Source organism: Anarhichas minor, unplaced genomic scaffold (genome assembly GCF_050575085.1).
Source record: "Anarhichas minor isolate MPS153535 unplaced genomic scaffold, ASM5057508v1 ptg000003l, whole genome shotgun sequence".
NCBI classification, from domain to species: Eukaryota; Metazoa; Chordata; class Actinopteri; order Perciformes; family Anarhichadidae; genus Anarhichas; species Anarhichas minor.
The window spans coordinates 1,940,442-1,955,088 of record NW_027466449.1 but is presented as its reverse complement, the minus strand read 5'-3'; the positions used below and the strand labels follow the sequence as shown (position 1 = coordinate 1,955,088).

The following is a 14,647-nucleotide window of genomic DNA, read 5'->3' as shown; positions in this document are numbered from 1 at the left end:
TGCTGTGTTCATGCTGTATGAACTTTCCTGGTATGCTAGTATAAGAGGATCAAACAAACCTCAGCCCTATCATTTACACAATGGGGCTTTTTGTCCGTTCCAAGGCCAGTAATTGTGCTCCGTCCTCTGGAGGACTCAGGTAGGTCAACGTTCTGTCCGCTGTTCGTGGTAGAAATGACGTCTTTGTCTTCACGATCCACTGAGAATTGTCGAACGGAAAATGAGTTCACTGGGTTCTTCTCACAATAAAGACAGATGAATGAAAAGAGAGTGTACCTTGTGGCAACTCAGTTTCTAAGAAATCAATTGAGAATGTTATGGGCGAGTCCCCGGTTCAATTCCCAGCATGTTGCCGCATGACTTTCCCCATATGCAACATGCATAACATAGCATATTTTACACATAGCTACACTGCATATTGGGGTTACAAAGAATTTGAAAACGTTAGAAAAGTATTTTACTTTTCAGGGCGCTCTGTAGTGCAAGGTGAGCTTTAAATAAGTCTTTCACCTCTTAAACTGGACAGGAAAGGGATAATAATTCATGTCAACCCAGGCCACGTTACACATTCACACCAGACCACATCTATTGGAACCATTCTGCCGACAGTGCCGTTTTTTTTAATGTCAATGGCAAACAAGGGCAACGTTTTTTCATTCCAGAAAAAAAACAATTGGTAAACACGGTTGTTTTGGGGGACACAGAGACCTGAAAGAGAACTAGTTAATTGGAAAACCGAATAGAAAAGAGACGATTCAATTTCCAAGCAAGCTTCATTACTTAGAACAGTTGGACAACATTTTGAATCGCACTAGTGCCAACTACTTTAGAAAGCCGCGCTTGAGCAAAGTCACTGAACCCCAAGTGTGAGAGGCCAGCGCCGTGCAAAGTATCTCTGCTGACATCGGGGTGCGTAAAGTGCTTTGTCTGTTCAGGTAGAAAAGCGCTACATGGCTCCGGACCTACTTTAGTTTCACTGGTGCATCTAACGTTTTCATTTGGGTGCACTAGTGCATCATTCAGGTGCACCCAAAAGCAGGGTACACACAGGTGTTGATAACATTAATTATGACCCTGTTCCATTCAGGGGTTGCTCTGGTGTCGTGCATGCTGGCTCACCGGAATGGCTGTGACACACAAAATAGAATGAGACCATAATTAATTTCATCAGTGACACCTGTGTTTACCCAGCTATGACACTGGCTGCTGTTAAAAGGGATCTGTTGGTTTAGAATTGAATCATGAGATGAGATTCTCACCTCTACAGGTTAGAGACGAGGGTGGAGAACACATTTGTTGACAGACACGTAAAAACATGGCCATGTTAAAGTCATAGAAGTGTATAGGGGCAGCAAGAAAGACTCATATTTACATGCAATTGTACAGCATGTTTATACAGAAATGTCATTTTAATGGATGCATTTATTGAGATCTTCCATATTTCTGTCACAACAGAGTCCATAGTTTTGCAATGACAATGCCAGCGTTGAGAGCCCGCCATCATTGCAGTGAAGTGCCACTCACTGCCAGGGCATGTCGTTGTATATGTGTGTGTGTGTGTGTGTGGTGTGTGTGAAGGGGGATGCAATTGGCAGAGTGTGAGTGCGGTCAGGCAGGGTATATACTGTAGGTGCAGGGCTGCCAAACAATGCATGTTTCTATGTTCTACTGCCTAGCAGGGCTCTATGCCACTGGCTGAGCTACACACACACACACACACACACACACACACACACACACTCCCCCCTTTGGGATGGGCCAATGAATGAGAGATAAAACATGAATACATGAAGAAGAGGAAGACGGAAGGAGGAGAGTAGAGAGGGTTTGCTAACTTGGTGGAAAATTGGAATGTAAGGGGATGGGATGGGTAGATTCTCATGACTCTAATTATAATTGTCATGATTGTCACCAGATTACATAATGAAATAGATAGATGAGATTTGAGAGAATACAGCCACTGGGCTGATTCAAAGATACTAAGTGGTGCAGCTAAAAGCAAGAAAAAAACAAAAGGAGGCATTTTTGATAAACATGCTTCTCACTTTTCAGCAGAAAATGAAAGCAAGTTACAGGTTAAACGCAGTTTTAACCTGCGAGTATGAGATCAATGGAGAAAACCCAAATGCTGAAACATAAATTGGAGACAAGTGAGCCTGAATTGAAACAGAAAACGGAGCACGAGGGAAGAAAGAGATAGAGTGGTAGTGGCAGAGAAGTCAAAGCATCCCTATTTTTCAGAGCTGGAGTCAGGGTCAAGAGGCAGGAAATAGGAAAAGAAGAGAAGATAGAGGAAAGGAAGTTGCCGTGGGGCTTTTGAAAGTCTTAGGGAGGAGGACACAAGCACGAAGGGAGGCAGTAAGCTCATTGGCTTGATCTAAGCTTCTCCTCTCGACCAACTGGGAGGAAAGGGGAAGGAGCAGAGAGGATAAAAAATAGAATAAGAAGGATGGAGGGCTGCTCTGGGGTCCTCTTGGTGTGATGGGAGGACAAACAGATGGTACATTGTGTTTGCATTAGCATATCCTAATTTGAATTAACACCACGATGAATCAATTTATTGTGTGTGTGTGGGGGGGGGGGGGGGGGGGGGGTGGACTGAGAGGTAATGCCATGACAAATGCTCTCACTGATATACCAAAAAAAATCCTGTGGCGAAGATAAAAAGGTTTACTGGTGCCTTCAAAAGGGTTTTCCTTGCATATCTGACTCAAAGGCAACCCACGTAAGTGTTTGTTTTTCACCACCTACGCCAAGCTTTATTGCTGTTTGGGTGAACTTCAAACTTCCAACAAACGTAATGAAGTTAAACAACCCCTGTTGTGGCTCCTCCACCTGGAACATTTCCACTTGAGGCTCATATTGCGACGGGGCAAACTTTGCCTTACAACATTTAAACAGTGCTTTTACGTGTGTGTTCCAGATCTCTATTAGTGATTGATATTGTTTCAATCACTAATAAGTCTCAGATCTTGAAAAGCATTTCTACCAACATTTCTACCAGCTGCAACAACAGTTTTGTTAAAACAGACCAAGATATCTGTGTACTGCTGTGGAGGTATCTGAAGCAGCATAACCCCCTCATTGAACAAGGAAGAGAGCAACATTAACAGACACTTATAACTTATCGTTTTGCTTTCTTATACTGTAACTATTTGGTTACCAAGGCGCTGCTATATTCCTATTTTTACATCAACGTTCTCACCAAGTTAATATTGGCTGATATTAGCAATTGCAGATATACATGTATTGGTATCAGCATGTGTCTGCTGAAAGGTAAAAAGAAACGGCACAGAGATTTTATGCTTTTTTCATTTTTAATTGTTTTATGTTCCAGTGCATATGTTGGTAATAATTCTTTAATAACTAAATTGAAAGGAATTATTGCATGTTTAAGTTACATGTTCTTGTGTATGAAATATTGGCTGATATATATATTCATATCAGGTGTTTCTATTCCAAAATATCTCTCCGTATCAGCCTCAAAAATCGGTCTGGAAATGAGTAGAACATGCGCATCAACATTTCCGAGAGCCTGAGTGGACGTTTTTTGAGATTGCTTAATATCTCTGGCCACCAATCCGACTCCAAACAATTTACAAAGCTGTATTAAAAAAAGTAAAGCAGCTAATCATTTAAGCCCAAATCACCAAATATTGAATTGTTTTACAAATTGAGCTGTGGCAAAGCTTGCTGTTTACATCCCTCGTGCTAGCTTCACTGTTTAACAAGTGATCTCCGGCAAGTGACATGCAGAAGCACCAAAGTAGTGATTGCTGCAGTGCCGAAACACAGAAACAAATGCAAGTCACCGCTTCAAATCCCTTCACTCGTATACCCGAGTTTGCAGTAAAACCGGCTCTCAAATATCACCCCATTTGTTTTCATCTTTATCATTTCCTCGTTCCCACTCAACCACCGCCCCAAACCACTGCCTCTTCTTGTCTGATGCTGAGCCATTTTTCCCTCCACTTCCTTGGTTTCACATCTCTTGCCAAGATGCTGCTCAGCATAACTCTGAGGTACGACACCGCTGCTGTAAGGAAATTTGGGGTAGTTTTCTAATGCATGCGCAGCATCTGACTGAAACCCAAGCTTGATGCATAATGAATTGCAAGAAATAAATGATGAAAAAAGTTGCCCACACCTGGGCAGCATCTGTGTCAAGAACGTTCTGTGCTTGACTCTCTCCCCCTCGCTGCTTCTCCCTTCGTACTCACCCTACTTTTCTTCTGTGTCTGTGGTGAGAAACACCTTTTCAACGAAAGCTGCTGTCATCACTGAGAACGTTTGTAGAACAGAGTCGATGTGGTGCTGCAGCCTCAGAGATTTCCCCAAACCGTTTTCCTTTTTTTTTTTTAGCTTTACACATAAGCAATTTGTTTGTAGTAAGTTTACTGTTCACTGAGTTAAAGGGTTTGGCTGGGATGAGTCATGGAAAGGGAGGGGAGGAGAACATGGCAACACACTCCATCATCTTCTTTCCTTCTCAATCCCTCTTTCATTGACTTAAAGATGAAGGCACTGGCTCTTCCATGGAAATTGATGAAAAGCAGTCCACAGCAGGAACGGTCGTTAAAAAATAACTTCTTTAACAACATAAATGTATTTCTCCCTCTAGTCTATAAGATACCATTTATTTCAAATAAATTCAGCATAGAATCAACTTTCTTTTTATTCCTGCTATTCCGCTGAACCCCTTGTGATCCATTTATGTTACTGCATTTATTTTCTTGGTAAAACGATTACTTCTGCGGTTTCTGAGGAATAATCTTAGGAGCATAAACGTGTAAGTGATGGATTTACCGGTTTGTTTTGAAGTGTAACGTCATGTCTTAAATCGTCTTAAAAATGTAATTCATTGTGAAGCTACCAATATCTGAACAAATTAGATTCTTCCTTTCAAAAGTTTGGACTTTATTTCTCTATTCCAGGTAATAAACTTGCTTTTAAAGTTCGTAAGGCAGTCAGAAAAATGCACTAATGTTTTAAAAGCTGACTGACGCATATAGTTAATAGTTCTATAGTTAATATAAATTGTGTGGATTACTTTAGTGGTAGTTTTTATTAGAACGGTGATGTTGTAGCTGCATATTTTGATGGCTGGTAAGATCGCTTGCTTATCTGCTGTACACTGAAGGCCAGATATACTCCAAAACGGACATGGACAGTGATGGCTACATGACTCAAGATGTTAGCACACATGAATGTGTATGCACGTTTGTCAGCACGTACAGTCTGCAGAGTCTAGAACGTCTTAATATTTAGCTTGAATCCTGGTATCTAGTCTCCACGCCTTTGCAGAATGTGAAAATGCACATTATTCCAGCACTCTTTCAGAGGATCCACAGTGTCTTGTGATGTTTAAGTGTGTCTCATCTTTTCTCGTTTCATATTTTCCTTAAAGTGTTTGGGGTTGTGGGGAAAGCCTTGCAAGTCAATAATCCTGACTCATCCTTGGATTTCAAACAGACCTGGCGTCGCTTTGATGCACGTTTTAGGTTGATGTCATGTGATGTCATGCTGGAAATGAGTAGTCTTCCAAACAACCTGAAGCCAGAAGGATGGCAGGCTTCTCTGGAGGCTCTCTTGGGTTTCTAGTCGTCGGCAGATAGAAACAGTATTTTGTTCCTGAGTAGTGAACACCTTTGCCCTGCATACACACCTATGAATTCACAGAAATCAGCAACAATGCAATGTTTTCAGACACCAGCACCGTTTCACTGTCTGTCACCTTGTCACAACAGCCTATGGGGGTGAATGAAGCGCCCTGTATTGATTGTCGCTGATGCTTTTGAAGGTGCGATAATTAACCCCCCGTCAGAGTGAAAGATTGCGACGCTGTTCAGGCTCGAAAAAGGAAGCCAACATATGCAGCGCATCAAACACCACTTTGCTCACCTTCCGAATAGTCTGGGTTTCGTGTTAACGGCTGGGATTGCGGGGCGTCGCTTGTCATTGGACGACCTGCTTGAACGATGACAACCACATTGCTCATGCCTCGCGCCTCATCTACGCTGCAGCGCTCTTCCGGAGGAGCGCCCTTTTTTTCCAAGTTGAATGGTTGTCATTTCAGTTTAAGGCCCCGGAAAACGATGCTCGCAGCGTAATGGAACATTGCACCTAGGTCACCAACGCCCAAATGGAATATTGAAAAATGGTCTGCGTGTATGGTGTCATGTTGTCTGTGACTCATTGCTTTTGGGGAAATATTAGACTCCGAAGCGCCACGGAGATTGATTCTTTGGGTGTGTTGGGGATGACGGCGGGCTAAAGTATCGTATCGAACTCGTTTGTATTCAGAGTGGCGGTTTGCTTGTTTGTCATGAAATGCATGTGAAACAGTTCTACATAAATGCGTTGTATATCTTTTTCTGCAGACAGCAGTCTCCTGAAGACTATCGATGGAGCACATTTGGACTGTGCGATAAAAAACCACCCCGCGCTGGTTTCCGTGATGCACCTCCTGCCGGAGAATGTCCTTATATCTGGAAATGAGAACATTCCCGGCCTTGCAGCTTCTCCAACAGGTAAACTCCACATCACTGGGAAGGTGGAAGGTCGGAGCACGAGCAGTACGCTCCCCCTACAATAGCAGATGTTGTTTTAGGATATGTTAAGATCTCTGACTCACAGTTACTTCTGTGGACGGCCTCAGTCGGCAAGATTAGACGACTGTAATGTAGCTGTGCTACTCCTAGATGTGGATATTGTTGAATAATGTAAAGATGGATAAATGATCAGGATAAGATGAAAACACACAAAACAGGAAAATGCGTCAGAAGTTCGATTCAGTTGACGACTTTTTACGAATTTGATTTGTTTACCTTCGGATCGAGTGGCGTCCCTATTATTCTCATCAAGATTATTTCAAACACATTTGATTTTCAGAACTAGATTCAGTACTGTTAACAGCACGTGTGTGAGTGGGATGTGGCCTGTGTCTCTTTAACATTTTTCCTTAATTTATTTGCCTTTTCGGCACAAACTGCAGCTCTACAAGGTAACCGCTTCTTAGTTCTGTCAGTCTCTGTTTTGAGGTACTGGTACCGACTTTGTGTTTTTCAGGATTTGGGGCTTTTATCCATTGACACAAATCAGACTTTTTGTTCAGTGTGTCGTCCTTTGTATTCACTCCTTCGTTCAATATATACTTCTTTCAGGCAAGAACAAAAAAAAAATCTATATTGATGGAAACAGTCAGTGTGTGTTCACTGTGCAGCTAATTACATATTTGTATTCAGTGATTCTGTAATCAATAGTGGAGCTCCTTTGATTCTTCCACTACAGGTACTGTACAGATGTTACAAATTTGAATTGAACAACAAGGCCATCAAACCTCAAGCTAGATTAATCAAAATAGGACATGGCTCATCAACACCTCCAGCACTTATCAGGTAAACACAGATCTGCAGCTGCTCACTTGTGTTTCTCCAACTGCCAAGACAACAAACAGGACACTCATCATGACACTTAAAAGTGGCCATTTTTTGGAAACTTAGTTCCATCAGAAGTTGAAATGTCTGCAGTACTTAGAAAGTAAGTTTGTAAGGGGGAACGTAATGAAGTCTGACAGTGCGCAGCTATAATCATTGGGAGTCAGTGGGAGGTATGGTAGCCGGCTAATCCTCTTCATGTTCTGGGGCTGTGAGCAGCACAGACCTAAGCTGCCTTTTAAGACCACAGCCACCGGTTTGATATTCATGCCGCATTCAGAACAAGTCCAACTCTGCGCTCCAGAGACAAGGGCCGCAATGAAACGCTTGATGGCTACATTACTCTTGAAGAGATTAGAATCACGCTGGCTATTTTCCTCTTTGTTGTGTCTGAAAGGGGTGATGGTGGACCTCACAGGCGTCCGAGCTTCTCCAATCCATTCTGATTCAGTTTACGCCAAGCGTCCAGATGTAAACAGTGTTTTTTGTATTGTTTGACACCAAGTACCGGTGTCCTCGTCTGTGGTGTAAATATCCTAGTTGTTGGCATTAGGCAGCTTACAACAAATCAACGAAGCAGTCATTTAGATGGAGCCGCTGTCTCTTTGAAAAGTTGTGTTTAAATATATGCAAAATCAAAGAGCGATGGGTTGATTGTGTAACCATTTGCTGCCAAAAGAAGGGGGGTTCGTTTCCTCATCCAGTAAGAAATATCACAATAAGTCAAGCCTGGTGAAAAAAATACAAACGACAAAATGGTAACTGTACATTCAAGGAGTATATAACATTTGAAGTGAGTAACGTGGAAAAGTTCAGCTCACTTTATATGATAACACACACACACACATAAGTGGCTATAACACTGTATCAAACCATGCATTTTCTAGTTGACCTCTCTTCTCTTAGGTTTGTAGAACGTCTGCGGTGCCCTGATAAATGTTCTGGGGATGATGGAGAATGTCATGGAACTTTGCAAATGGGTCACACATAGGAATATACTGAAATATATTTCACCACTTGTTTCATACATTTATTACATTACATGGTGGTTTTCGTCCACAGCAGCCGTAAGAGAAGAAGACGTTGTCTGAGCTTAAACAAATAAAAATGAACAAACCACAGGAAGAGGAATCCTATTTTAGACCCAGGAGAGCTCTAAATATGATATAATCATGCAAATGTCATGCCGCGTTGACATGTTATATGCTTGTATGTTCATGTCAACAGGAGATGCTTTGCTGAGGCCTCAGCTGCTCAAGATGCTGCCCTTCACCCTGAACAGACTGACCGTCTCCCTCCAGCCGTCCCTGGAGAAGTTCGAGAGCCAGCTGCTGCAGCTGATCAATGCCGACTGCCACAACACAGTAAGGCCAGGCTTCCGTTAACACGCACAGCCTTGATAGCCCGTGCATACGGCGCATTAGGGACAGCGACAGTGCCTCGACATGCGCGCAACCACGTCCAATCATCCTTTGATCCATATTCTCAAGCAGTGGCTCTACGGTCTGGGCATTTGAATTGTGCACCTATGAATAGATGTTCTATAAAGTCGGCTACGGATACAGGGTGAAGGGAATTTAGTTATGTCTCTTCATTATCTGACGTCGTACTTCCTTTTAAATGTATATGGTGTGCTTACAAGTGAAAAACAAGTCACCTCATAGTTTTGTGATATAAAAACGCAAATACATAGTGCCGAAAACATTTCATCCTTCTGAGTTAACTGTTTACTTCGCTCCTCAAATTAACGATGGCCTCAATGGCTTTAACGCACCTCTGCCAAGATTATTCTCTCCAGCCTGATGCTTTCCTTTATCTCACTTTCCGTGTCTTCAGTGTGCAAGCACAATCCCTTTTTACAGCTGCCACTGCAATTTAAGGCACATCACCTCCCAAACTAAATGGAGTTTATCTATTCTCTTCCCTTTTTCTTGTCTACGGGAAACCCAGATGGTTAACCGCATTTGACAGGTGCAACTATGCACGAGCAATTATTTGTACAGTGGCTTTGCACAGGCCCTATCTGTCCACTTCAGCCTAAAGTGAGATGTGTCTTTGGAAGGGGTGAGAATTGATATGACAGTGCTGTCACTCCGCATATTTTTCCCGCTGCTCTTTGATACTGCTGGGCTAGATCCTCAAACTCAAACACGGGGGATCCAGGGAGTGTTTAGGGTTTATTAAGTGGAGCAAATTGTCGGCACTAGTGCCTCTACCTTGTAAATTCACAGTGTAAGTGTACCAAGATGAATGACGGCATAAACATTTTCGTGAGGGAAGTGTTGGTGGTTTTGAGCTCACATGCTTATGTTGATAGATGAGCAAAGAATCTGCATGTAAAAGTCTGTGCAGAAATGTGTTAAGACTCACACAAAAAGCTCTTCAACATTTGATATATTTCACACCACCTTTCAACATTTGACAAGGTTTTCAAAATATAAAATAGTTGATAGATTCAGGGCACGGCATGCTTTTCATTCCGGACTACGTGCTCTTTGTCAGCGACAAACCTCCATAACATGTTGTTGGAAATTGGTTCCTGGTCTGTCTGATCATCATTTCTAATCAGCCAGAGGTTATGAATTTAGCTGCCTTTGTGTGCACGGCTTCAAATAGAATAAATCAATTGAAGGAGCTCCGTGGAGGTTTCTGTTGAACAAACAAAAGTTATGTCTACGTTCAGTGTTACACACCAAAAAGTGTTGCGTTCATCCTTGAGGGCTAACATATGTGTCGGGTGCATATCCTCTCTCATAAAGTATTTTTAATCCAGCATTGTTCTCTTCATTGCCTTCTTTGGCACACTGAGCATATTACAGCCACCTGTTGATCAGTGGAGTAGAGTGACACCATTGGCAGCGTGCGCCTGTATGTGCATCCTCGTGATAAAACAAAGCGGGACTGTTGATACAAAAACAGCTCCGTAGGGCTACTAGAGGTCTATATCTCCACAGGGAACCTTTGAACATAAGAAAAAAAGAAGCGGCAGAATGAAAGTGCTTCCATAGCTACATAAATAATTCAAAAACAGGACAAAATCAGGGTGCTGGTGGCTGGTTCATGTATATTTCCCTTTTCTTCTATGCTCTCTAGTACATTATTGATACTGTGTATACTTGACCCTGCCTCGGGCCACCCTCAGATCTACCCCCCTCCTTAACTTTCCATGCTGTCCTGCACCAGTGCAGTAAGGCCATGTTTAAGAAGCAGCAATATTCTCCGGCAGGACCCAGCGCAGATTATGTGACCATGAAAAAGAAGAGAGAGGGGAAAAAAACGCATTAATTAATAAATGGGCTCACAGGAAAAATCCTAATTTAATAGGCACATTGCCATTAAATTTGTTGAGGCATAATCTGTACTCCCAAAGGTACAAGCCCCGCTTCCAGCGCCACCCTCAGGACAAGAACTTTTAACGCCTCTAGGGGCAGATAGTGGGGCTGAGAAGGTTTTTTTCTTTGACCAGGGTTTTGCATTTTGGCAAAGACCTTTGACAGATATTATAAATAGTACTACTCCTTCTCCACCTCCTCCTACTACTACTACAACATGATATATTGTAAAAATACAGAGTCAGAGTACAAATAGGCATCAATAGAAATCCCCCTATAGCACTGGGTAGCCCCATATTCATTGGGGTGCATAAAGGAGCCTTGTCTCCTGTATGCCTGTGTATGTGTATGCCTGATTTAAAAAAAAAAAAAAAAAAAATTAAAAAAAAAGGTAACAGTGAACAGTCCTATCTATTCATCCATCTATATCCACTGCTTTTCCGGGCCTGGATCACAGTGGTATGCTGAGCAAAGTAAACCAGACATCAGTTTGCCCCAGTGACATCCTAAATCTCTTCCTGGTGGGAACCCGAGGCTTTCCAAGTGTAATCGGGATGTGTAATCTTTCCAGTGTGTTTTGTGTTTGACCCCCACTTCTCCTCCCAGTTGGATATTCCCGGACTACCTCCACGGGGAGGCATCCGGTAGACATCCTCGTATGGGTAATATATATATATATATATATATATATATATATATATATATATATATATATATATATATATATATATATATATATATATATATATATATATAACCACCTGGACTGGCTCCTTTCAATCACGAACGAGCAGTGGTTCTACTCTGAGCTCCTCAGCTTGTCTCTAAGGGTGTCGCTGCACAGAGATGATGATTATAGGCGAGGGTGTGAATGTAGATTGACTGGTAAATTGAAAGCTTTGTGTGAAGGTGAAATGTTCACCATAATAGTCCAGTCATTGTTACTGACATCCACATATTGTGTCGGCGGGATTCGTCCTCTCCCTGAGAGGTCAACATGGACTCTGTTTGTCCAGACATTTAGATTGTCTGGACAATCCCTTTGGTAAATAAGTTGTGGGTACACTATATTACATGACCCTGTATCTAATTTATTACAAACGATGGAAATTAGAATACAACTTTGTCTTCTCATTTTGGCGTTCACAGTTTTTTTTGTTTGTTTCTCGCTTGTGCGATGTTCTTTAAAGGTCTTCACAAGTTGTGTAGATTAGTAAAATGTTCCAGACTTTTATAACTTCAGCGCAATGACGACATTCTCATGTCTGCGAGAGGTGTTAATACATGCAGAAGTCAGCTTGATTGCAGCTTTTAATTAAAGGGTGTTTGTGCATGTGTGTGTGAGAGAGAGAGTGAGACAGACAGAGAAAGTGTGTGTGATCTCTGTCTGACCTTTTTAAAAGTGTGACTCCAGCTGGATTGTCATCAAGTTGTCTCTGACGTGATGCTGACACCTCACCTGCCAACTCACTTTCACCGCTGTGTGTGTGTGTGTGTGTGTGTGTGTGTGTGTGTGTGTGTGTGTGTGTGTGTGTGTGTGTGTGTGTGTGTGTGTGTGTGTGTGTGTGTGCACATTCGTGACTCCACGCCAGCTCGTCTGCGCTTAAATTGGTATCGAGGCAGAAGCGGAGTGACAAAAAGCAAGAGGAATGGGGGTGGCGGATGAATGTACAGTGCAGCATGAGACAAATCCTTTATGCTGGCTGCTGGTCTGACATACGGTCTTCACATAATCTCCCCATAAGTATTGCTATTTTTAGCTCGACAAACTATCACAGAGTGTGGCTTCTTTTTACAGTCCACTTTCCCATATATTCTTCAGCCTGTGCCCTGGTTGATGTGCTTTGCATGTGAAATACAGCTACTTTGCATACGTTAACGAGCACAAGGGCTGATTTGAACTCTAGAACCTCTACAGAACACACACTGACCTAGAGTTTGAAAGAAACTAACACTATTCATCTTCAGGGTTGCTTGAACATGTCTGCTTTGCCCAAGTTTGAGTGAAGCCAGAGGCTGCACCACCTCAAATGACCTGTAGCAACCGTTCACCTATATCTTCAATAAAATAAATGACTCCTCATGAAAGGGCCTGAGATCTTGTCAGGAATGATGTAGCATCTTGGCCTGTGATCAAAAGACCTGGGTGCACAGAAGACGATGAAGAGGAGCAGAGAAGCGGGCGAGGACCGATGCCACGCCGCAGGCAGAACAAAACGCCCAAGGCTGATTTAATGAATGGAGAAAGGCTCTGGCAACAAAGCTCCAGGAAGTTTTCATTTGTCCTAAAAGAAGAAAACTCACTCAAAGTAGGACTGCCCCTGTGGACGTGGTACTATTTATAAAAAAAATAAATAAAAAAAAAAGACAAAGGAGGTTGTGCGTTTCTGAAATAGCAGGAGTCTCGCACTCTGTTCTCTAAGGACACCGAGTTTGGCTGTACCTCCTGAATGTGCCAGCCGAGTGCCTTCTCCTTATCATTAGGCCTGAAACCACTGTGTGCAGTGCCAAGAAATGTGCTTTAATGCACTTGGCTCGCATCAATTATTCATGAAACGCAGGTCTTCGTAATGATTGACGATCCAATGATTAGACGAAATAGACTGCGACTGGATATAGACCCTATAAGTCAGACAAGACAGAGAGTGCACAGTGGTTGAAGGAGGAGAGATAGATTCATAAACGTTGAATGTCTTAGAGTCGCTGCTTCTCTCGCCTGTTCGCCCTCTCTTTAAGTGATGTATTTGGACCAAACGGAACAGAGTTGTTACTGTATCAGTAGGATCCATCAATCACCAGTGGGATCTCAACTTTTGCAAGCTTTGCATTATTGGGAGTCTTTTGGAAGTCGCTGCACCTTTTTGTCCGGCCATATGGTGTGTATGAAGCGGGAACTACGGTTGGCGATGCAAAAACGTGAAAACGCATTGAAGTGCGAGTATCCAGCGTCATTTAGCGATTGCATTCCATCAGGCTGGGGCTGTCCAATGCGGGTGCTGTAATTCCAGATACAGATGTTGCTGACGATGATCAACAGGGGTTATTTAGCACAATAACATCTGAAAATGAGGCTGTTTCTCACCTAACATTGGCTATTTTCTTAATTCAATGTTGGAGAAAATTAGTGATATGAATGCCTTTTCTGTTTTAAAGCATTACTTTATCATCGTCATGATCTAAATTTGCCATGTTTGTATATTGTGTGAATTCAAGTAATTACCTTCTATCTAAGTGAGTAGTAGTGTCGTGAGGGAGTCGTGGTTAACTTAGTTAAGTGGTGTTAAGCATTAACTGTTGGCTGAACAAAGCACAAAGGCGCAACTATTCTTATACATTGGATGAACCATCAAAGGCTACTTTATAATCTTTAGTATCCTGTTACCTCCTTTTGCAAATCTTCGTCACTCTTATTTTTATGTCTTGCAACTATGTTTCTAAGAAAGGATACTGCTGGTGATATTCAGTTTTTCAACTCTACAAACACTCAACCTAACTTTCTCCTCTGTGCCGTAGACTCGAGCTCCTTTGTTTTTCAAAGACTATCAAAAATACATCAATGGGCCACACTGTTACCGGGTAACATGTCCGGGTAACATGTCCCATTATCATGAACACACACACACACACACTGTAGATTATTTTGAGTCAGTCCCATATATCCCATCACGCTGCTGTAGATACTCTATAGAGCACCAAGTGAAGATATTTAGAGACACAGAATCGGTGGAATTTGTTGGCAATAAGAACATTGTATGATGATACCATGCCTTATCCTTTAAGGTTATGATATTGCATGTTTGTGTCCTGCTGGTGTTCATAGTTGGACTGTGCCAGCACGAGGGGTCTCTTTCCAAGTGGAACCAATCATGTGCTTACGGT

General features: G+C 42.3%; 1 protein-coding gene across 1 annotated transcript in view; it reads left to right on the top strand.

Moving 5' to 3' along the window:
• Positions 1-14,647, top strand: part of nphp4 (nephronophthisis 4) — a 145,012-nt gene that overhangs the window by 25,027 nt on the left and 105,338 nt on the right. Inside the window, exons 5-6 of the mRNA XM_076093142.1 lie at positions 6,381-6,530; positions 8,664-8,800. Coding sequence (XP_075949257.1) covers positions 6,381-6,530; positions 8,664-8,800 — 287 coding nt within the window. The remainder of the gene's footprint in view (positions 1-6,380; positions 6,531-8,663; positions 8,801-14,647) is intronic.